This window comes from Rissa tridactyla, chromosome Z, assembly GCF_028500815.1.
Source record: "Rissa tridactyla isolate bRisTri1 chromosome Z, bRisTri1.patW.cur.20221130, whole genome shotgun sequence".
Lineage (NCBI taxonomy): Eukaryota > Metazoa > Chordata > Aves > Charadriiformes > Laridae > Rissa > Rissa tridactyla.
This window is the reverse complement of record NC_071497.1, coordinates 59,134,697-59,160,759: the sequence shown is the minus strand read 5'-3', so window position 1 is coordinate 59,160,759 and position 26,063 is coordinate 59,134,697. Positions and strand designations below refer to the sequence as shown.

General features: G+C 35.5%; 1 protein-coding gene across 11 annotated transcripts in view; it reads right to left on the bottom strand.

The window, feature by feature from the left end:
* FCHO2 (FCH and mu domain containing endocytic adaptor 2) overlaps positions 1 to 26,063 on the bottom strand; it is a 94,401-nt gene that overhangs the window by 51,221 nt on the left and 17,117 nt on the right. For all 11 annotated transcript variants that reach the window (XM_054187033.1, XM_054187032.1, XM_054187023.1 and 8 more), the window contains exons 3-8: positions 25,062 to 25,136; positions 23,572 to 23,713; positions 23,328 to 23,480; positions 19,491 to 19,595; positions 13,780 to 13,878; positions 12,572 to 12,668 (exon numbers count right to left, since the gene is read on the bottom strand). In XM_054187033.1, the coding sequence (XP_054043008.1) occupies positions 12,572 to 12,668; positions 13,780 to 13,878; positions 19,491 to 19,595; positions 23,328 to 23,480; positions 23,572 to 23,713; positions 25,062 to 25,136 (671 nt within the window). The remainder of the gene's footprint in view (positions 1 to 12,571; positions 12,669 to 13,779; positions 13,879 to 19,490; positions 19,596 to 23,327; positions 23,481 to 23,571; positions 23,714 to 25,061; positions 25,137 to 26,063) is intronic.

Sequence of the window (26,063 nt, the reverse complement as noted above, 5' to 3'; positions counted from 1 at the left end):
TTTACTGTTTGGATTCTTAAACAAACAAGGCAAATACAAAATCCAACTACTATTACTAGGAAGGAAAACATAATATTATGTCATACCCTGAAAAAGAGTCCCCAGCAAGTATATCAATGAACTGGAAAATCCTGCAGAGCTAAAAAGGTAAACAAACCAAGAAGCCAACAAATCAACTAAAGCCTGCTTTACGTTTGCTTTTGCTTTTAGTAACTGTCTCCTTTCTAGCTTAAGCGAGGTATGCGTAACAGAAAGAAACACTATCCCACCCAAGCATATATTTTTATTAACTACATTTAAACTTCAATAACTGCAAACACTCAGACACTCAAAAAAAAAAAAAATCTGCCCTTCCCCCCACCCTGAGGAATCAGTTTACACACACGCATGCACACGTATAAACATTAACATATCTGTTTCAAGCAAAAGCTTTTAAAAAAACTAAGTAAATCTGTACTTGTAGTTACAAATACAATAACAAACCATATTCTTGTTTTTGATAAAAACAAAAGTTTGTCTCTTTGAGTGTAAATCATGCATGAAAGGAGGACATTTTTTTTTTTAAACTGCATATGCTTCACATGCTGCTTCAAATGGCAAAGCTTTGCGTGCCTGGCTCAGTGCCAGTTGACAGCTCAGCTGGATATCAATGCACATTCTGACCCCCCTTGCAGCGTGTCACTTCTGAATTGTTTCCGCAGTAGAAAGTTTATTCAACCTCTCTCTCAAATTCAGTGGACCGACCATCATTCTGCTATTTAATCATAGCAGAACAGGTTATTTTTCTGACAGCACTAAAGCCAGACAGCAGTTCCTAATGAACAGCTTGATACAAGTGGAATTTCGACTGTTTTAGCCTCAATTAATTCTGCTGTCAAAACAAATGACTGCTTTTAGTGTTTAGATGTTAAGCTGCATCACAAAGGTCAATTTTGTATGTACACAAACATATAAGCAATCTTTTTCTTGCTATCATCTGATCCTGTGACATGTTTGTCAAAAAAATTTCAAGCTTGCAAATTTAAAAGACAGGAAGTCAAAATGTATTTTCTCAACATTACTGTTTCTAACACTAACTTCTTGTTTTTATTGCCTGTCCAAAAAAGAGAAGTGATTTTATAAAAAGATAAGGAGAATTTTATTTCTCCCTGGAAAAGGACTTCTTATTGTAGCTTTAAAAAAAGAAGAAACAAAACCAAATTCAAGCAAAGCTTATTTATTAAAATGCAAACTGAAGATGAATGGCTGTCACCATCTTTGAGGTAAATAACATATTTGTGATACATTTATCACAAATTATATACTTATTACCAGTCTGCTGCAAGCAAACAGTTCGTGGACTGGGTCAGCTCTACTTTGCCAAAAAGAGGAGAAGGGACAGAGAATACAACCGGTCTGTTAATAAGCCAATGTGTGGGAAAATATTGAAATAATACTGGTAAAACTGTATCCTTTAATCTAATTCTAGAAATACAAGGTTCTACCACAACAATCACTGTACTTCTGACTTCTCTTTGTTAAATCCTCAGGATTACATATCAGTCTAGCTGATATACAGCCTCTAGAGATGTTAAAGACTTGACTGAATCCTCCTTTTTAAAAAAACTGATGTTGAAAAAAATGGTTCTAGGTATTCCTTTTGAAAAAGAAAGGAAGACTTGATAGGGGCAGCATAAATAACTCCAATTATCAGTAGCAACATATGTAGCATTTCCAAGGAAAGTCTCTTTTTAGAGAAAAAAATTAACATTCAACAAAGCACCTGCTAAAAAGCAATCAATTCTAACCCTGATTCTGTTACTAGGCTTCCAGCTCTGCACTCAGTTCACCGGATCAAAGAAAACATTATTCAGGCTCTTCTGGTACTGTCGGTACAAGCTCTGTGAATACAGCAAGCACACTACTCTCAAGGGGCAGCACTTCCATGTGGCTTGCAGAGTGAAAACAAAGCAGAAAAGGATCGTAACCTGAGTAGCTTTAAAATAACTACTATCAAATATGATGTTTATCATCAGCAAGGAGAGAGAAGATTTTTTTTACTCTAAACTAAAAAGGTGGCAAATGTCAGTTACAAAGAAAATATTTTTCATTGTTCAGATAACACAGTAAGTTTCAACAAGAGACATTAAACACATACCTAAGCCAAGGTTTCAAGTTAGAGATCCAACTAGCCTGCAACACCTGAATATGACAACACCGGAAATTTCAGCCACAATTTATGAAATCATGAGGTCTGTGAGCAGCAAAATTAATGTCAGCTAAGACACCAATCTGCAAAACGCTACATTCCCCAAGTCCCATTCTCCACGCCATTCCCAGTCCCTTTTCTCATCCTTTTCTACTCTTCCCCTGCTTTACACTCAGCTTCCCCCGATATTTCCTTTCTGGTTGCATAAACAACAGGATGCGGCTGGTTTTGAACCATCCACAAGCTAAGTGGCTGTCGAACATGCATGCATATGTACGAACACACACTCAGCTGTCTGCTGGCTCTCCAAATGAGTAACTTACATCATTACAACTGCCTTTCCCTTACACGGCATGACTAGTTTGGGTCCTTCTTCTCTACCAAACTCATTTTTATGAAGTCTTTGGAACTTCTACTTTCCCATCCAATTGGGTTGAAAGTCTTCTGAAAGCTATATGGGTATGTAGGGAAAAATATTAAGGAGCAGCAGAACTGCATAAGTCTAGTCTATAAATATAATTAGCTGTAACAAATGGCTCTGGCTGACTGCATGGTGCATGACTCACCTGCTGAAGGCAGACCATGCAAATGTACAGTGGTGAAAGAAATGCACAGACACATTGAAGCAGTTTTCTTCTTAAAGAAGAGTCAGCTAAGATTTTGGAACACTAGACAATGTAAATATGTTACATTATAGCACTCATCTTTAAAGACTGCTTCAAAGAATCGTGTCTTTATTAACAGTCACACACTGTTGCCCTAAACCAAGACGGTATGGTTTCTTACTGAAGTTCTGAACTTAAAACCCATTAAATTGTCAGAGGTTAAGATGTTTAACAGGACCTCTTTCCTAAGAAGAAAAAGGAAGATAATACAATTTATAATAACCAGAATTTTTCAGACAGAAAAATATCTTTTCAGTTAGACAAAATCCTCTCCATAGGAACGTTTTCATGCTTTGTAGTGCTTTGAAAGTGTTCTCCTATTTACTTGTACAGAAGATTAATTTTGTGGGAAAGGAAGAAAAGTATACGTGCTTAATCCCCTCTCCATCCCAACTGTAAAATCGGAAGTATTAATTAGCATATGACAGTTTCCACACATGCGGCATCAATAAGCAAAGGAAGTCAATGTGAAATTCTTCCTAGAGTGCTTTTTCTGCAGCTTATGGCAAGTACAAGACACTTCTTTGTGGGGGAAGAAAGTCCAAACCACAGGAATAACATTGAGAGACATATTATTGATTATCACAAAATCTCCCTTCCCCACATTTATGCCCAAAGAGCTACTTGGAGACCAAGACAGTACAGGTTTGACTTTGAAATATGTCTCAGCATTTAAAGACACAAAATATGCATACTATTATCCAATGTTATCCATAATAGGATCCAAGTCAGTGGTTGCAAAGAGGACAAATGCACGTGACAAGACCTTGATTTTCCACTCCTGTCTGTTCTTCTTGAACCAGGCTAGCAAATAGAACCACACAATCTCCTCTGAAGGATTGTATCAGCTGTGTCAGTCAAACAGAGAGGGAATCTCTGAAACTAAATTCCCAAGGCTTAGGAAGAAGTTTAATGATAGTAACAGCATTTCTTATACTGTTTTTCTAGATTTTTCTACTGTTTCTAGTTTTTCTTTCCCCTGAAAAGGGCAACCAACAGAGAAAACTCTTCAAAACAAATTCATTTCAACACTAAATAAAGAATTTAAATTACAAACACTATTAACAGAAGACAGGAATTTGAAATTTTATTGTTATGGCTAAACCTGGGCTTAGGTCTGGGCAGCTAGCTCAATTAGCTACTGCTTTGACATTTTCCTTTTTCCTACCCTCATACTATTCAGGCAACAGGTCAAGGGGTACTCCACTGTACCTTACGTTGCCAAAATGCTGACAAATCAATATCCATCACATAAAATGGAATTACTGACACAGAAAGCCACCCAGGTGATCTGTAACAATTAAGACAACAATAAAAAGATAATGAAGACAAAGCAGAAAAGATCCCGCACTTCCTGAGAACAACCACGGACACACAAGGTCAAATACAAGTCAAGTGAGAATTCATTTTTAAATGTCAGAATAAATATTTGTGTTCTAGAAAGAGTATGACATAGAGACCTAGTTGAACAGAGAGTCAATTCAATGCAGAAGTTGTCCAATGGTAGTTTGTCCTGATATAATGTACTATCATGTCGCAGTATTATTGTTAATGAAATTCTGAGCTAATTAGAAGCGAGACCCTGTGCAACACAACTTAGTGACCACTAATGCTAGAGAGACATATTATATGCACAGTTTAGGACTTATTTCATTTTTATTAGAAAGGTAGAATATCAGACAAGATAGGTGGTTTTGAGTTTGTTTTTAAGTCCAGCTTTACCTTCCTGTGTTTGTTTCCCTAGTTTAAAACCACATTTTTAGTCAAAAAGCTTGTGTCACAAGACTTAAGCCACTGCTCTTCTCTAACGTTGCAGGCTACTAAGAATGAACTACATGTACAGATGGTTATAAATAGGTTTCCAAATCTTTCCAGATTTCAAAGAGTTTCATTTTTTGTAAGCTTTATCTCCTGATAGAAAAAAAATAAAAGAGAGAAAAGAATACACTTCTTCCTTATAATTTTGCTAAGTACACTTCCCATGAAAATTTCATGTTTGAAAGATCAGTTAGCTAATGGCTAGTTAATTCTGCCCAAAGAATGTTTCCTATTTTAAAGGAAAAATAAATTAACCCCCACAAACATTTTCCTCAATATTAATTCCATATAAGGTTATGGTATTTTATGTAACTAAAGTACAGGTCTTAATTTACTTTATTAGCATAAAACATGTCTCAGTATGTTACTTCTATTCTCAGGTGTTTAAAAGCTCTTCAACAATTTTTGTTACTAGCATAGTAGCACGTATCCTGCATACTACTGCATTTTCTTGTGACTATCACCTAATTAATATCTTTTTCCTATTTAAGTTACTGAAATGGACATTGCTTTGCTCCCATAGCCCTGAAAAATTACTCGCTTGAGGCTGCAACTGCTTTTGTTTGTTTGTCTGTAGCAGGAAAATTCAAGAGGACCCAACAGTACTTCATCTTACTGAGTGTCCAAGATCATTCAAAAATCCAGCTTTTGCCCTGTTTTATCTACAGATGTTGTCTAAAGTATTTTCATCAATGCCACTAGTCTTCCACTTGCATTAAGAGACTTTGGAAAAAAAAACTTGTACAGTTATAACTCTCCAGAACATTAAAAAGAAATAAATCACAATCCAAAACAAGTTTGCAACTTAGGTATATGTAACTATTAAAAATCTATGCTGGCAGATGAGACTTCATAAAATTCACGTCAGCTTTGGCAGGTTTGTTGTTTAGGAAGGGACCCAAATTTTGCAGGCAAAATAAAATAGACATCTAGGACAGGAATTAAGACACATTTGTAGGTACAGCTCTTGAGCTTGCAGCTCCTCATCAAAAACAGCTCTACAGCACAGGACCCTTAAATACTTTTTTACCTGCCTCAAGCCCAGCTTCTCATAAAAATCCTCAAAGATAGCCACACTTAATTTCTTCCATTGAAATATAGCAATGATCTGCCTTCCTTTACAAAGAATACTTTTCTGAATTCTTTGGATACTGTCCGTGTTGATAAACTAAACTCATTCCTCAGTCTCTGTTTAGAATTACGCGTGGGCACAGGCTTTGAGAAACTGTGACACTTCAGGCTATTTATGCACCTTATCACAAATGTTGGCAGCATTAAAATATTCACAATATTTACTGAAAATATAAAGAAAATCATTTATAAGAACATAAAATAAATACTTGCTTTGTTACACTTCCTTGTGCAAAAGAAGCTCAAAGATGTCATGCAGAGCTGTTCGAAAACTAGCATTAACCATTTTCAGTGTTTATTTCCATCTACTTTGTTGCTGTTCAGTGTCCTGGCAAAGCATTTTTATAAATGCTATAAAGTATTATGTTATCAAACAAACCCACAGAAAAAAATAAATGCCACACCCAGCACTGTTTCAAGTCCTTTTCTCAAAGCAAAGTTCATTATTCAAGTACATAAAAAGCTAGTAGCTTAATCAAAGCAAGCTTCAATACTCCACGGACCTTGTTTTTCCTCTCAATCTCTGGCAAAGGACTAACTTGTTTCTAAAACTTCTTAGGAGTAATACAGTTATTCTTAACTCTTTTTTTCCCTACTTTATCCTGTTCATCTTGTACATTTCTTCGTTAGATAGATAACAGGTAGTTTAACATAACACTAACTAAATATGAATATTAATATAGAGGGAGCACAACTGTGCATTTACAGTGTTTGCACTAGCTTCCCAGTTGTACTACAGCTCTCTTTAATGCTCTTGCATTCACTTTGGAAAAAACACATAAGCAGTATGCTCCACAGACATTTAGGACTAAAATGTGCACATAAGCAATTAGAAAAGACCTGATAGCATGTCACAAATTCACACCAAACTTTGCACTAACCCCCCCATCACCACCAACAGACAGCTACATAAAACATTAATCAAATAATCAAGAACTCAACTGAGTTCACTGAATCAGAGATCAGTTGAGTTAAAGCCCAGGTAAATTTTTTTTTTTTAACGTTTACTGAATCAAAGCTTTAATGCTTTATGATTCTGGTAACAGGCAATGCTGGCAGCATTAACGAACTTGTAAGGAATACAAATTAAATTGCTTTTCTTGCCATCCAAATAGTAAACATTATGGTTTATCAACAGTTTTGCTGTCTACAAAAAGTCCATACTGCTTTCAGCCATGCCAAAACACACCACTATTTTTTAATACTTTAAAATACAAAATGTGTTAGCTCTCCAGAAAGAGAGCTCCCTCAGACTAGACAAGGATCACTAGCACACTGACAAGAATGTCAGGATATTTTTTTCTGATATGCGTTACCTTGTGAGGCAGTGGAGATCTTGACATTATAATTGTCCCAAGTCACTGATAGATTTCTCAACTCTAGACTACTTTATAGCCTCCCCAGAAAGAATTTCAAAACAATAAAAAAAAAATAATTCTGAATTAATGTCTCCATTTGACATCCATGACCTCAAACTCTCCCATGACTGGAGTTACTAGGAGCCTTGAGACAATTTTTTTCTGCATGGACAAATAAAGCAAAATAGGTTTCAGCAGCCCCAAAAAGCAACAGACCAAACATTTTTTTAACCATCATTACTGACCAATTACTGACCAAATTGCCAGTTTCTGGATTTAGCAGTGGGAGGAAACAGAGTAGGAATTTTACATCCGTCCTTTTCTAAATTTTGCTGTCTGTGGAAATGCCATTTGATTAAAAGGACTTACACTATTATTCCTAATATCTAAAAGGACAAGGGGAACAATCTCCTATAAGTGCAAGAGCCAATCAACAGCAACCATGGATAATAAACATTGTAAAGTACTTTTGTTATCATTTAATCCAAAGAGCTGACGGATTGCAGGCACTAATTTTTACCATGTTTTAAAAAATGCAAACTACTTCTAGCCCCTACATAAAGTTCAAATTTATTGAATGGATAATGAAAGGAAAAAAGAAGTATTTTTAAGGGCTTGTGTTTTCCACAGCCCAAATTGTAGATGCCTTTACTGGTACACTTAGAAGATAACTTGCATGTTGTCTCTCTTTGCCTGATCTTCTCTGCCTACTTGTGTGTTGGATCAGTAAATAATATTCTGGCTTATTCAGATTGTGAAAGATGGATCAAACTAGCACAAAAACAATGAATTTTTTTTATCGTTAAAAGATGACCCAGCACCTCTCTCACACTGAATAATGGCACAGCACATCTAATAATTGCCATCTGCCTATCATTGTTTTATTGGAGGGCTAAGGAGCCAGCAAAGATTACAGATTTCCAATTTTGTCTGTATTACAATAAAAAAAAATTGATTTCGTCTTTATCACTTTTTTAAGAAAAAAATGCAAAAATAAGAGGAATAATTTAATAAATTAGTAACAGCCACTAACAATGACACCAGAACAAATTAACGAAAACAAATCATCTAGATTGGACAATGCAGCACAGCTGAGTCTTCTCATTTTGCCTTCAAGGTACCTTCCAGGTAAACTGTGTAGTAGTGGGACAAACACACACAGTTAATTCCCCACATATAAAAAGAGAGAACAGTAATTCAGTAGCTAAAAATTAAAAAAACTTTCATGACCAACTACAGCTATATAGGCATTCACTAACCTCTTCAAACACATTAGATATTATCCCAACAATTTCAGACATAAGATCTAGGAAGAATGTGACATTGTACTACCTAACAGTTTCTGTTTCACGTGACATCAACTTTTCATACTAGAACAAAGCAATTTTTTAATAAATTATTAGAAGATTAAGTAAATAAAGCTAGAACTCATTGATATGTTGGACAGTCATTTATCTGCAATAGCCATCATCTCCATTATTGACTTAACATATACTTTGGGTAGAAGAAAAACAGACATTTTCTGCCATACGATAAATGAATTTTACAAAGAACAGGGAGCAAGAGCTCACAACAGAAAAATGATTCATCAGAAGTGGCCAACAAGTTTTGAAGTACGCTGCCATGTGAGTGACAAAAGCACCTTCCAACCAATGGTATCAAACCTGCTATTAGACCTAACAGCAGGAACATATGATAGAATCATAGAATAGTTTGGGTTGGAAGGGATCTTTAAAGGTCATCTAATTCCAACTGCCCTGCATCTTCAACCAGATCAGGTTGCTTAGAGCGCCGTCCAACCTAACCTTGAATGTCTCCAGGGATGGGGCATCCACAACTTCCCTGGGCAACCTGCTCCAGTGCCTCACACCCTCATTGTAAAAATTTTTTTCCTTATGGCTAGTCTGAATCTACCTTCTTTTAGTTTAAAACGATTACTCCTTGTCCTATCACAACAGGCTGTAATTTCTTGTCCCCATCTCTCTTATAAGCCCCCTTTAAACATTGAAAGGCTGCTATAAGGTCTCCCTGGAACCTTCTCCTCTCCAGGCCTAACAACCCCAACTCTCTAAGCCTGTCCTCATAGGAGAGGTGTTCCATTCCTCTGATCAACTTTATGGTTCTCCTCTGGACCCACTCCAACAGGTCCATGTCCTTCTTATGTTGGGGGGCCCAGACCTGGACACAGTACTCCAGGTGGGGTCTCACCAGAGCCAAGTACAGGGGCAGAATCACCTCCCTTGACCTGCTGGCCATGCTGCTTTTGATGCAGCCCAGGATGAGGTTGGCTTTCTGGGCTGCAAGCACACATTGTTGGCTCATGTCCAGTTCTTCATCCACCAATATCCCCAAGTCCTTCTCCTCAGGGATGCTCTCAATCCCTTCATCCCCCAGCCTGGATTGACACTGGGGGTTGCCTCGACCCATGTAAAGAACCTTGCACTTGGCCTTGTTGAACCTCATGAGGACCACATGGGTCCCCTTCTAGAGCTTGTTCAGGTCCCTCTGAATGTTAGAAATGGTTCAGACAACACATTAAATTCTGACCTGAAGCCTTACTGGTTATTGCAGGTCCTGCCTGTTTTTCAATGTTTTACAGTAAGTGATGGGGTTTTTTTCAGTTAAAATTGAAAGACTAGCAATTGGATGTACACAGCTATTTTTTTACACTTAATGGACTTGAGAAAACAAGTAATTAATATACCTTCTTCAAATACTGTATTACTAAAAATTACAAACTAAAACTAAACTAAAAGTAAAAAAATATTTAACGTAAATTCAGTAAGAGCTAGGTAATAAAGCTGACTAGATAAGTTATTTAGGAGGCAGTTAAAAAAGAGCCATTGCAAAGAAGTCCATAAATGAAATCAAAAGCCTCACAAAGCATTACGGCTTGATAGAAACATTATTTGTACTAGAGAAATTATTAAACTCTAGAAGCCCCTGTACATTATGACTCCTGGTGACAGAAATTAGCCACCAGAGGGAGCCCACATAACCAGATACAAAGAACATCGCTCTACAATGAGAAATTTCAGATACGCATACAAGAGTTTAATAGATAGATACAAGCCTGTATCTAGAAAACTTTACTGTAAATTGTTTATAATCCACTTACCAGAACAGCCCTCCTCAGTACTTGATTTCAGATTCACTCTTAATTTTACAGATATAAATAAAGGCAAGAAAAACCTACTATGAAGAACTATACCTAGAATATACTGAAATAAACTAAAATACTTTGTTATGCGTTATCTTTTTAGTTTATTTTTTATCAAAATTCAGTATTTCAGAAAGCAGTCCACCATCTAACTTAGTACACTAGCCCACAAATAATATGGAAGGGAGAACACCTACATAGTCCTGGGGAATTTTAAAGTATTTTCTTCAAACAGATTTAGGCCTGGGATCTTAAGCAACAATGACATCCATAAGGCATTTTTGTACGTTTGTTTTTTATGTCAACTCAGCATCATTTTTATATTGAATATTTAAATTTATCTGAGGAGCCATCTCCTTTTCCAGCCTAATTAATAAATATGTCACACACAGAAAGACTTCCAACATTTGCTCTGTGAGTTAAAATACCTTTCTATTAAGAACAGTTCTCAAATGCAGAGAAGTATTTTTAAATCAAGAAAATGCAGTCCTTAGCATGCTAGATGTTTCCATTTCATTCTTACAAGCCTGATACCTCACTTTGCCTTTCAAATTTTTATAATTGTCAAAGATGTATGATTCTAAGTTAATAAAATGAAAATAACAGAAGCAGTAACCACAATTAACATCAGTAGCGGTCAGTGTTACTAGTCTTTGACACCTCACAACTTCTTGCAAATTTGTATTCTTTTACTGCTGAATTTACCAGTGCTTTCCCTCTGCACCATGACTGCTTTACAAAGTTGGTATCAAGACAATAACTACCACTGTAAAAGAAAATTCAAGGTGCATACATTTTCACGCTAAGCACGCTATCTTTCCTCAGAATGCTTTGCTATTAAAAGAGTTGAAGAAATGAAATGTGCTATGGCAAAAGCAAAAAAAATTTGACCCCAGAGTACACAAATGGGATCTGAAGAACTCTGTAAAGCAGCAGACAAGTACAGAGTGTGTGTAACTTCTCCCACTAAATTAAAAAGTGTTACTTTTCTTAGGATTACTATGCTGTCTAGCAAAAAAACCACACGCGTAACATGGATGACTTGAAGTATGCAGTGCTCTAAAATACATTAGCAAGAGTCTTTGTAACCCAGGGAGTCAGGATCCTAAATGCAAGATGGAGATCCCTAGCCACAACATCTCAGTATAGCTAGTCAAAGAGGTCTGAACACTGAATTTTCACCTGTCTATGTCAGACCAAATGAATTTCAACCCCTGAAGTTCATACTTTTTATTCCTTAATCCTTACTGAAAAATTGCAAAATACACAGAAAACATTTGAAAATTGTTCCGTATACAATCCTACATCAGCCCACTCAGATATCCGCATTAGTGAATCACAGAAAGAATATGGAACAATGTTATGTTAAAAACACCTCACAGAGGCATTGTAATCATATTTACCAAATTAATATTAATTCTCAAGATCTACTCTGTTATGTACATCCATGCTCTGAAAAAATCCTTTGTGCTTCTATACTAGAAGACAGAGATGCTAGTCAGAATTCTCAATGCTGAAGAAAACAGAAAACAGTAGTACTGAATTCCTGTATTCACACACCTAGTGACTGTGTATTTATGCCCAAATATTAAAGTGAACTCTTTATTTTTCCTGTAATGCTAGATACACAGTACTGTGAGGTTGTCTTTTTACACCAGTCCAGGAAAGTCTTATACACCACACCCAACAAGCAGTACTTTCAGAAAGTACTACTCAATTGGCTGCTTAGTAAAGAAACAACCTAGATACAATCTATTAAAATGGATAATTTTGCAAGCTAACCAAATAAACTGCTGCAACTTTTCCGACAGTTCAATAAGCATCTTTACAGACATCTGTTCTGAATATATCCGTAAATTTATATTAAATAAAGTTGTGAAATATAATTTATGCAGAAACACATACCAGACAACACATAGTTTGTGCAAGGAACTTCATTTTCTTGACAACCTTGACTGATGTACCATGGAACAGTATAGTTTAAAATCTTCCCTTAAGGTCTACATAGAGGAACTCAGAGCTACAAATTACCACGCTTTATGAACAGAAATACTACACGTATATAATAAATTATGTGTTATCAATGTCTGTGAATCATTTAATATCAAAGCTAATGAACTCTGAGAATTTGAAACTGTAAGTACATTAAAATCTTAACATATTAACAATCAGGAGTTTGATCTTTTACTAGGAGTGGATATCTACTGTTTTAAAATTAACATTTCCTACTCTGTTATTTTTAATCTCTTACCAGGTCTTTCCTTGCCAGTTCCTTTTGACTCAGCAAATTTCTGTATTAAACTCTCAACTGTAGTATTTGTCATGTTATTAATAAACTCCTCGTGCACCTTCAAAAAAATCACACCACACACAAAATGAAATTACAAACCAGTAATTGAAAGAATGTAATTAACTTTAAGAAGTGGTTTTCTCTGGAGTTAAGGTTGAAAATACTACCCTCTAAAATATATTACAGGGGTTCCAGAAAACAACAGGCATTTTATCAAGGAAATCCCGTCTTTGCTTTAGTCTTTGCAACTGTGTGTACAATACAAATACAAATTAGGAATGACAGAATACAGCTTGATGATGGGTCTACGTTTTACTTCAATTTCTTCCATCTAAATGACTTGTGTATGTATCATTTTCTGAATATTTCAGCAACATGTGCCACTACAATGTCAGGACGACAAGCAGTCTCTTAAGCCAGCACCAGTTAAGGGTGTGAACTGTTAGTACTGTATTATCACAGCTCCCACCTGCTTGAGTAAAAGCATTACTGTTGTAATGTTTTTGGTCTGACAAAGGAACAGCCACATGTTGTTAAGTTTTTCCAACAAGGCAGTGTGCATTTGCTTTAGAAATAAATAGCAGGACCCTTACATCCATTAGCAGCAAGCCTGAAAACTGCAGAAAATAGTGACTTTAAGTGTATGCAAATAAAACTACACTTCCAAACACCTAAAAATTAAGAAATACTTCAAGGATTATTAATTAAACAAACTTACATCTAAAGAAAAGATCCTATAAAAGCTTCTGTTACTGAAGATCTTTTGCTCATAAAACCCACAGCATATGAAAAATTTGGAAACTTTTCAGAGTGATATAATTTCAAGTTTTAGGCAAAGAAAAACACAAGTATCCCAATTATGTGTGAAATGAGGGCTAATTTAGTATCTAGGGAATAGAACTTTGAAATACACTAAAAGTTCTTCAATTTGTCAAAATAATTTGTTTTCTGTGAGGACAAAATTTATTTAGACTTACTTGGTAAATTTTGCAATAGTGAATTTAAACATGCAACACGAAGCCATAAAAATTTCAGCTTATGTTGAATTTACCGTCATTTGAAATATATGATCTTGTAATAACCACAAACACAGTAAAAAATGTTCAATTAAATAGTTAGGGAAAATATGTAGCATAATCCAAACAAACAAATGATAATATAAAAATTACCTCTCCTATTTGTAAGTGAATTTCTTTTATGGTATTTGACAATGATTCTATAATTTCTTTCATACGAAGAAGGTGTGTTTCTTCAATATCTTGAAATTTCTGTAAACCAATACAAGCAATTAATCATAATGAAAATATTTCTTAAAATACTAAATGTGAAATTTCAATAATTAAATACACAAAATGGAATAAAATTCGGAAATATTTTGACCATGGTAATTACAATGTTCAAGGAAGGTGCAGAATTCACAGAGTTATTAAATAATGTACTTTAAAAATATATCCTTTTAGAACTATTACCCAATTTTTTCACATACTATTTAAACTTTTATCTGTCTTGTTTTTTCAAAAAATCTGACCTCTTTCTACCAGAAGAAAATAGGATTAGAGCGTGTTTTAAACAAATCTCTTTTCTCAATTACTGAAGAGTCTTGTTTTTTCATTCAAACCCAGAAATCTCATTTCTGGATCTGTTTTGCACTTCCTTATTAGCACCCTCTCCTCCTGCTCACAATATACACATGCTTTCTCTTTTCCTAGCTAAATCTATATATATCCTTTGCTTCTTTATATATGATTCGTTTGTTTGATTTTTAAACTCACTATATATAATCTTTGCAGTTTGCTCCATTTTACCCAGACATCCAGCTGACAGCCATTTTAAAATCACTTGCAATGTTTCCAATGACCCCTTCCTAGCCAAAGATCAGAACTAAAAAAGTCGTCATTCTCCTCAACACTCAACCATAATTGTCTTGAAATCTTTGTTTACTCCTGCTCTTTCCTAGTTCTCTTCCTATTTCTGTAACTGCCCTTTCAAGTGCGTCCAAACTTTGGAGCACCACTTAATCCTCTCTCCAATTTGCACAGGCTTCTCTGAAGACCATCTCTTCACATTTCACACCTCTTGCTACTCTGATTCACAAAAAAACTACATATAAACAAGTCAAATATCTCTAACTTCTAAATTCTTGATCTTTCTTTTGCCATACTTACCTACCTTTCTAGCCATCAACCAAGCAGATTAAAATTATTTTACCAGTCTCCTTTAAACACTTCTCTATAACGAATATCAAAACAGTTGGCCCTTCAGAGAATTTTTTGTCTCTTATGTCACTGGAAAGCATACCCCTCCCCTAATTGTTTCCTTATTTCTTGTTTATTGTTTTATACTTAAGATTTAACATCTTTGAAGTAGAGCCATCTTGGCCTTCTGCAGTACGTAATATAAAGAGGCTCTGATCAAAGAATAAAGCTCGGTACAATAATACAACCACATAATTCACATCACAGACATAATCATTAACTAAATGGTTTACATTCACTTTTGAAAGATCAGACCATTAAAAAAGATGTAATGAAATGAATCTGTAATGCTAATGACCAACAAATGCAAGCCACTTCTTAGTGTTTTAAGCTACAATACAAATAAAAATCATCATCAACAGAACCTTTACCTGTCCAACTCAGTATACACAGTTTAAGTAAGCATGACTGCTTTTTATAAACATGTATGTTTTCCTGTAAGTTTTAGAATGTTTTTAAAAAATGAACTATTACTCATCCTTGAACTTTATTTATACATAGACTGCTCAACAGCAAAATCATCCAAACTCAATCCTGCACAGTTCTAGATAAGACAAAGACTTTTAAAGAATAATTTAGCACTTTCAGCTATTTTATCCTTTCCAATAATTTACTGCGATACGTGATTTTAAAATCTTTTTCTATTTTTAAAAAAAAAAAAAAAAAAAAAGCTTCTACCAAGGTGGAATATCTGGCAAATAAGATATCATGTCTCCTTAGCAACAACATAGCAATTGCATAATACAACTATAGCTTTACTCAGAAAAATCTTTCAACATGAGGAATTTCTGTCAAATCCAATTTCTAAACAACAGTGAACTATATTTTCCTGCTTCTGTAATCACAATAAACATTCCATGTTTATCACAGCAAAAACCGTAACTTGCAATTCAAGATTAGGAAGATGATATGTTTCAAAATTCAACCTCTGAAAATCACGTACCATAAGTCACTTCACTTTGATAACTGCAGGTAAGACAGGAAATGATGAAAGAGGAAAAATACGTAAAATTTACACAAGAAGATCGGTGGAGTTTAACTAAGAAAAGAGGACAGCTAAAAGTGAGGACATTACTATATGAATACCTAGAATAATGACATAGTAATTCAAGATGTTTGTCCTCAGAAAAACAGTATGTGATAGATTGAAGTTAAGTCAACTTATTTTGCACTGAAAAAGCTGAGAATGCTCACACTCTTCATTGATCTTGTTTTCAGAACTAGTGTATTTCAAGTAAAATGCACTCTGAATAATCGCGGGTGTGCTTCAACAGAAGTGGGTTTCCACATAGTCATGGGTGTTGTTATTTTTCCTGTTGCATCATCTTTAAAGTAGCTCCCCTGCAACCAAACTCTAGATGCAGCTATACCATTATACTCAAAACACATTCTTTAGATAAGACTTACGCTGGCAGAATGGCAATTTTCATTTCCAATGTGAACAGGTGTGGAATGTTTCCAGGTGTCCATTATCACTTTAAGTGAAGATTTAAATTTTAAGTAAAAGAGTTGCTGCAGTTAAGGAACTAAAGGCAAGTGTGGTTTGTGGTGAGAGGTAACTTTGTAGCCTTTTTGTATGGGGGAAAAAACCCAACCCAACAAGATCCTAGCTGTCCCTCCCCTGTCCACCTCCCCCTGAAAAAACACCAAAACACCAAAAAAGCATGGTGAGGTTTTCCCAGCTGTAACATCTGATATAGTAAAAAGATTTTTTCTCTCTCTCTACATCTCAGCCTGCTTTAAATATGTAATACCTATCTAATAACACACATAAGAAAGCTGAACAAAGAGCACCTTCATATTCTGTCTCTTGATAAAAAATAATCTGTTACTCATCTCGTTCTTTTCTTGTAGTGGATTATTCAAATGGATTTTTTTTAATTTTTTTTTAGTACATAATGAAAAGCTCAGCTAGTTTGCTTGATGAAATGCCTCTACATTTTCCTTCACTAATTCACCACCAATAAAATACAATTCAAATATTCTTCATGTATATCTTCTGTCAGTTCTAAACGAGAACTATTTTCCATTACTCACAGCTTTCTTGCTCACAGGGGACAAGTTTACAGGGCAATTTAGCTTACTGAAGTCATATTTGTTAAATTTTGTCTTATTGTTTCAGAGAGCAATAAATAACTGCGATCAACTGTCTTGTTCTTGTAAGGTAAGGACAGCAGACAGCTTTTGTGAGACTAAATAAAGATTTAAAGCAACCTGACTGAACTTGCTCTGCAGTGGATCAGAAGCGTTCACTGGAACTATTTTGGTGGGGGTTCAGTAACTTCCAGACCAAGGCAGATAACAGGGCAGGACCTTCTTGATCCAGAAGAGCCACACTTGTACATGACTCAGTAAAATGAATGAAGCAGTTTAGTATTTTTTCTGGTATTTCTTCATTTCTTTGTACCAAAAGGTGGGGTCGGCAGCAAAAGTCAGGGTGCATTACATTTTATACAAACCTGACAATGATGGAGTTACTGGAGGCTCACTGAGCAAATACAACAGTTACATTAACAGGAACGCTATAAAAAGTTACCATTTTGGGTAGCAGCAGTATGTGTTCACATGTCAGTTTGATTCCACCTGCTCTTATTTCTGGAAACTCTCCAGGAGGAATGTTACACTTCAATGATTCTTTTGTTGCTATTATAGTATACTTGTTTCCAAGAATTGTTTCAAGATACATATTAGTTAAGTTTAAAAAGGTTACCTAGTCTCAAAATTCTCAAGTGGTTGTGACCACAGATGCAAATTCCAATCCTTATCCCAGCCAAATTGCCTAGGAATAGCTAATACGCAAATATTTTAAGTCACAGTGAGAGCCACACAACGCTAAGGCGACAGATGTAAATGTGTAAACTGGACACGTTAAATCAGCTTAAAGATGCCATTCTCTGCCCTGGGTACCACATTGCCTCTGACGTCGTGCCAGCACAAATGCTTGTGTGATCTAGTGCAGGTCTCTTCTGGGTTAAAGCCAACCTTCCTTCATACATTAGTTTTAGCTGGATTAGTTCTACAAGGTAGTTCCTTGCAAAAATACTTGACAAAGGAAGACGCATCGAAATACAACAATTACTGCTTTTGACAGCAATACTAACTTAAAACATATATTGAAACCATAGCTTCACACATCAGAGATGAGAGAGAAGTACAACAGGCCTTATGGTCTTCACCATGGCACCCATGAATTTTCTTTTTGAACCTGTATTCTTAGTAAGGCCTTTTTATACCACTGAGTATCTGCAATCATCACTGTTTTACACTCCACAATAAAAAAACAAAAACTCACAGAACAGTTAAAAGTCAAAGATCTTTTAAAAGAATAAAAAAAAAATAATGTACATAGTCAAATGTAACTCAAACTGAAAAAAAAAAAAAAAGCGTGGGGAGTACAGATCCTTCAACCACAACCGAGTCAGGTTACTGCACAAAAAGATGACTTCTGCAAACTCTTCAAGGAAAGGTTGTCAAGACTCCTAACGTAACAGTCGTGTTAAAAGCAGAATTTTGCAAGCAGCATGCCTGAGCACTTCTTTGTTGCAAATGTTTGGAATAGGGGGTGGGAGGGAAGAGTGCTGGTATGTGATATGTGTGGTATCTTTTCTCTAACAGCTGTGTTGAGTATCTATTCAGAGATGAACTAGATCAAATTCTAATGAAGTTCTCAAAGTAGGAATGCAGTTTAAAGTTTGGGCCAGGGCAGCTTTTTACATGTCAGCCTATACAACCTGCATGCTGTGAAATCTTAATTTCCAAGAAGGTAAGGAAAACCTTAACACCCTCCCACTTCTATCTTAAAAATACAACTGAATCTCCCTAATAATTCCATCTATGCATAAAAATTAATATTTGAACGTAAAGAAAAGGGCAAAAAAATTTCAACCAAAAAGAAAATTCTCATCTTATAAAAGCTTTACTAAACCAAGAAACATAGAAAATAAATACGCCAACCACTCCTCAACTAACTATTAAAAGCAGAAATGACAAAGTTTGCTCTCTGAAATCAGCAGCAGTGGAAAAAAGTTTGCTATCAAGAGATTTGAGGAAGAAACTTTAAAATGTAACAAGAAGCAGCACATGCAATGATACAGAGAACTTGGTATCCACTGGAATACAGATTGACAGTCTTTAAAAAACCCCAGTAACTTGAACAGATGTAAGATCTTTTCTCAACCTCAGGTAAACCCTGTGAGGATACTTTAACAAGCTGTAACTAAAGAGTTGATGGAATGATAATGAAAAAAAATGATGGATCCCAATACTAAAACTCGTACGAATGAGTACTGGCTGTCCAGCAATTCACATGATTCCCCACATTATCACAATGCATCTACAATACTTCCAGAAGTTCACTTTGGTTTCTTCCTAAAAATTTCTCCAAAAAGTCTTTCTAGAGTGCTAGTGCTCAACTGTGTCATTGAAGGACAGTACTTTCACAACACACATGTTCAGTGTTTGCTCTTCAAACATGTTACTTCTGATGTGATTGTTCATACCAATTTCCAAAGGAGATCATTCTGTCTCAAACCGATTTTTCAAAAGCTTTGATTTCAGATGTCTTCAGAGATGAAACAGCATATATTAACCTATTTTCAAGGTAACTCATTTAATATAACACTTACCTGTGCAGTTTCTGTCATTTTCTGTTCAAAATCAGATTTAAATGCAGCATATTTCTCCACGTATAGTTTATAAGTATCTGTAGCTTTTTTTGATTTAACTGCTGCCTGTAGGTCAGTACAAAAAAGTGTCAAATGTCACACATACGATCTGATCCAAGGTTTTTAAAGTCACTATTAAAAGAATGCCTAGGATGATCTATAAAAAAAGGGGCATATCAAAACAGTGAAGCATCACAACAAAATTTCACCACCAAATAACTCTGATTCAAGCCATTAGAGATTTCTACTTAAGGCTATATATGTAAACCACATAAAAAAGTAACAAAGCAATTACTTCATTTACTCCCTTCCCCTTATCAGCATTGACAAGTTTATAAAATACTGATTTTGAAATCAAGTTTGTGTTGCTGAAGTTAACTAATTAGCTCTTGTCAAAGATCTAGATCTGCAAGAGAAAAGAAGAAGAAAGCAGGGTTGGAATACAGAGCAAACAGTTATTTGTGCAATTCTGAAAGAGACCATGCTAAAAAAAAAGGCGTAGTCCTCTGTTAGAAATGAAGGAAGAAATTCAAAAGCACAGGTGTTACATCAATGGAAATTTTAAGACTAAGAACAATTTGAAAATGAAGTTAATGCAGAACATATTAATGGTCATACTTATGCAACTCAGTGTTGTTTATAATAGTCCTTTTTGGCTTTATGATTTATTGAATTTTTTTTCCTCATTATTTGTTGCTAATAAACCAAAATCATCTTTCTGGGAGTCTAATATTCTTAAAAGACAAAACAAAATACAGGAGAATCCCAATATTTCATGGAGAACAAAACTGAATTAAGTGATTGTTTGTGGTAAAGAAAAAGTTATTTTTAAAGTTTACAGCATGACACACATGTGATGGAGTTTTTCAAACCTTTGCTATTCTTGCTATTTCTAAGTTAAAAGCCAATGAAAATAACAATCGTCTCGAACACCAGCTTTTTTTTCTAGCTGCTTTGTTCAACATGCCTGCTTTAGTTCATTGAAATTTCCCATCAGTTCTAACTCAAAAGTATTCCTGAATTGTTAATGACATCAGTAAAGACAGCTGTGTACTTACGACTTGTTCTAGTTCTGAACAGCTCTCCTTCCCTCCCTCAAATTAATTTCATCTGTCCCATAGTAAAACCAGAAACTATTTCTGACTTGCAATGACTTGTAAAGCTGACCACTACCTATAGCTTTCAAATGAATTAATACAAACATGCCCTCTGGGAAAAGAGAGCTATATTCTGCAACTTCGAAGAGAAAAATAACTGAAACTCATGAATAACAGTACAGCATTAGCACTTGTTCACCTGGCGAAACATCAACCACGACTTCAAAGGAAGAGGAACGAAAGCTACAGTTCTATTTTTCCAATTACAAAGAAAGCTTAAGCAGACCTTAGTCATGTAGACTTCTAAATCCAGCATAACAGAGGCTGAAAATACAGTACGAAGAATACGGATCCATCAGGCATAAAAAGGAGAGCATGATGGGTTGCATCAAACCCATCGGTTACTTGTACTGAATTTTACTTCACAATTCTCACTCTTGCACAGGGGAATTACTGAGAAGAAAACAGTCCTATGTTGTTTCCCAAATGCCATTTACTATGCTGAAAGTACAAGGTGCTCTATGAACACTTGCTTCTAAAAATAATTAAGACCGCTTTGCAATAAAATGATTCCAAAGTTAACCATTGAAAAGGAAGGAAATGCCAAGTTAAAAGACTTAAAAAATCAGGCTTTTTGTAAGGCATTATGTAACTGAAACCCATATGCATGGGATTTTGACAAAACCAAAACATTCCCTGTCTCTTGTAATCATATTTAATGATTAGCAGAATCTCAGTGTTATGTGCTGAAAAGCATCTACAAAACCCAACTACTCAGCAGGACAGAAAAAATGATAAAACACGTGAACACTATATGATTAACTAGTAATCTCTTCTGAAAACGGGATGTGTCTACTCTCAGGTGCAGCACTTGCTAGAACTTCAGCAGATTTAGAGTACGTGAAAGAATAAGGATCTATCAAGAATTTTTTGTCAAGTCACTATAAATAGAGAAGTTCACGTCAGAGAAAAACAGGAAATTATTACACAAGTTAACACTAACTTTCAGCTGCAATGAAAATTGCAAGGCCTTAGATACCTCCTCAGATTCTTCAATAAATCTAAATCTCTGTCTTTGTAATAAGCTCTTAGCATATTGGTGCAGATCCCCTACTTTCTGATAAAGTAGTTATTCTGCGATTTTCATAAAAAAATATACTCTGAATAGACTGGCAGGAAAACATCTGCCAACCCACATACTTCTGATTTACATCTAGAATCCAACGTTGACTGTCACTTGAGACAGAAGCTAGGAAAAAAAGCTAGATTTATATCAAAGATAAAACAATCAGAACATGGTCAACAGGATCACTTTTGTCATCAGTGAAAAGACAATAACCAACTCTATCTGGTCCATGAAGACAGCAGCATAAAACGCACTAAGATCATCCTAACAAGAACAGAGTCCTACACAGATTAGGTAATCAAAATGGAAACAGGCAGCGGTATCATGATTTAAAAAGAGAAGACATAGTTAGAGACAGGGAAACACGACGTCTTTCCTCTACTACTTAAGTTTTCTGAAAACAGGAAAAAGTTACAGTGATGCCAGCAGGTTGAGGGAAGTGATTCTTCCCCTCTACACAGCACTGTTGAGGCCACACCTGGACTGCTGTGTCCAGTTCTGGGTTGTCTATTGCAAGAGAGACAAGGACATACTGGAGAGAGACCGGTGACTGGAGAGAGAAGGGTGACAAAGCTCATGAAGGGACTGGAGCATGTCTCCTATGAGGAAAGGCTGAGAGAGCTAGGAGAGCTCTGAGCTAGGTTCAGCCTGGAGAATGCTCAGGGAGAATCTCTTCAATAGATGTAAATACCTGAAGGGAGGGTACATAGAAGAGTCAGGCTCTTTCCAGTGGTGCCCAGTGACAGGACCAGAGGCAATGGGTACCAAGTGAAACACAGGAAGTTCCCTCTGAACATCAGGAAACACTTTTTTTTCTGTGACGGTAACTGAGCCCTGGCACAGGTTGCCCAAAGACGTTGTAGAACCTCCATCCTTGGAGATACTCAAAAGTCGTCTGGACATGGTCCTGGGCAACTGGCTCAGGGTGGCCCTGCCTAAGCAGCAGGGTTGGACAGGATGACCTCCAGAGGTGTCTTCCAACCTCAGCCATTTTGTGATTCTGTGAACAGCTCAAACTCCCCCATAATGCAAGAACAGTACAAAATACAACATCAAGATACTCATCCTTTGGGGTTTTGGTCCATGAAATTGGAACCTTTCAAATTAGCATTGAAAGTAACGCTAACTTGTTTTTCTTCTCAATGGAACAAATACTCAAATACTGGTGTAATTAGATACTTTGTCTCATTGAAGGGACAACACAAAACCTCCTACTTCATAATTCATAACAAGAGCGTTGAGTGTTTGTGTCTTAACCTAAGGAAATTTATCTGAAAAGGTAACAGATTCTGAAACAATTGTACACGATTTCTGTAAAAGCCACTAAACAAAATTATCAGATGATGCAGGTATTTACAAAATAAAGAATTAGAACGCCAGTGCAGTTAGAACAGATAAGGAAGTAAGTGTAAACAAAACATTACTAGGAATTCAAACTATCACACACATTATGAAAATAGCCATAACTACTATTAACTACTTTTAGCACTTTCTGACCATGTCACTTACGAATATAAGGTGAATGTGTTACTGGTTGACAACACAATGTATTAAAGTAAGATGTCACAGAACTACCTTATCAGCTTCTCTTTGTGTTGCTCCTTCCTTTTTCAAACGTTCTTGTTCAACACACTTTGCATTGTAGTTTTCCTTTGATTTCTGTAAGGCCTGAGTGATACTTTGAATATTTTGCACTGCTTCCAATGTTCCTGAAACGTCTTCTTTAGTCTGCCAAATATCACATCGTTGTCAAAACCAAACCATTTTAATTTTAATGTTAATAAATCATTGGACATGCATAAGAAAAAAAATAAATAACCTTTTTATAAACTTTGATTTGTTCATCTCCATACTTGTGAACTTCTTTTATTAGCTCTTGTAATCTCCGCACAAGATCCAAGTGACAGCCTGCTAGTTTTTCTGTTGAGGTTTTGAAAACATCCCAAACTGGTGCAAATGTCCTAAATTGAAGAAAATATTATTTAATGTTCATCTGGATTTTTTACTTTTAGTTCGATATGATTTTTTTTAAATAGTGCTGAAGTATAATTGATAAGTTTACAGAAGTTCATTTCCATTCCTAAAACTGAAATGAACAAAAACACCAAAAACTGCTATAAATTCTTATTAAATGTGTTTCAAATGTACTTGGAATCCTATCTACTAACTTTTCCATGTTTTATGTTTTACCTGTATTGACTCTAATGAGTAAAACACAGCAAAGGTCACTTAATCTTCCCTATCATCAGCACACAATAATGCCAAATGGTGTTCCTAAAGATGATGCAAGAGCAGCTTAAAATAATTTAAGATGTAAAAGTAATTTTACGTGTATACTTGAATAGTACGAACAAAACAGAAATTACTTGGTTAGTTAAGTTTCTATTTGTCTTACATCATTGCAGCCACAAGATGCAGGAAAAAAATACCAGCAAAGATGGTCTGCCACTAAAAGGGATTTACTGATTAACAGAGATTAACTGTATGGCAAAAGAAGGTGGGGGACAGGTCATTCCTCAGATTCAGATTTCTATACTGAATGGACTTCATCTATTCTAAAGATACACTCCTACCTCCATTTCCTGGCTAATGCTGCTGAAAAATCAATACTACATATAGCCTTTAAAGCACTGATGTTCAAACTAACATGCAGATACAGAACCTTTGAAAAGCAGCAACAAATGGTATCAAATTATCCACTGACAAAAGCTCCCCAGATTTCTAGCTGTTATTACTACAAATCAAAAAAAAAAAATCTAGTCTCATCTAAAAAGTCTGAGTTCTCATTGGCATAATCTTTCTACTGAAAATACATCCAATAATCCTTCCAGTTTTTAAAAACATACCCCCATGTATAAAACTTTCATTAAACTATGGAATAAATCTATTGGAAAGTCTCATTCTTAACATCTCTGAGGAGAGATAACACTCCAGAAAGCAGAAATAATAGAAATAAATAAATTTACTGCCACATTTTCGGACCATATGTTCTCTCTTCTAAGTAATTACCATAGGCTTGGGAGCACAGAATAGAAAGTCACATTCTCTATTATGTCTGAAAAGAACTCAACCTTAAACACAGAGGAACAGACAGTTTCTCCGTGTTTGGGCTTTGCTTCTTTTTAAGCTGTGAATAAAGAACTGTACTGTCTGGTTTTGTCATAGCTGCATGATATTTTGCATGGTTACTGAAGAAATAACAATCACTTTTAAACATGGCAAAGTTATGCTAGCTTCAACATCAACAAACTATTCAGAATCAAACTTGATTCTTAACGTGTATACAGTTGTTTACTTATGTACACTTACCCAAGTTGTGTGTAATTGCTCGCTGATTTGGCTAGTTTTGTCATTGACCTTGAATATGCCTCCTCTATTGTAGCCCTGTCAAAGAAAGCAATCAAAAGCATAATCAAAATGTTGAAGATATTTGAAGACAGATGAATATGCATTCTAAAGGTGCAAAACAGAGGATGTTTTACTTTAGCTGAAAGTGACTCCATGTTAAATGACCCCCTCAACACTATATGCAAAATCACAAGAAGTGTATTTTTTAAAAATCATCTAAGAACCCTGTGACAGAATGCTGCAGGGAACAGAAAGAAGTAAAACCTAGGGACTCAAGACTTGAAAAAGCCAATTCTTTCCTTCCTATACTCTGTGGTGTTCCCCTCTGCCTTTAACATTCTTTAGTAATGGTCAGAACAAACTGGTAAAACAACCACTTGCCCATCACGTCTAATCACCAGAGATTTACAGAGCAACAAAATCAAACATATTTGTACTGAAAACATTAAGATAAACCAACTGAATGCTTACTGAGCAATCACATTAAATAAAATGGGGTCTTGTCTAGTCTTTTTGTAGCGGTGTGTGTGGTTTTTTGTTTGTTTAAGTTCTTTGCATAATGATAATTGAGTTTGGAAAACAGTAAAATAACATGCCATGAAAAGTATTGTGTTCTGCTGTTTATACTGATTTTTAAAGAAGGTTGACTCAATGCATTCTGATTTGTTTTGGATAACATCTTCCCTACATAAAGTTTCATTATATTTTCCTGCACTCAAACTCACATTTTCACTTTTCTTTTGGACATTTAAAATCCAAGGGTCAGCACAGATTTCCTCCTTAGAGCCTCTGCTGAGGTAATTGCCACGGAATAGCAGTCACACACAACATAACACAGCAGTGAGACCCTGCAAGTCCTTCCCTCATCAATCTTGCTCACCCTCCTGTTACTAAGGTAAAGATACACACTATTTTAATTTTCCACCCTAAATCAATAATCAATATGTAGTGTCAACTGAGATT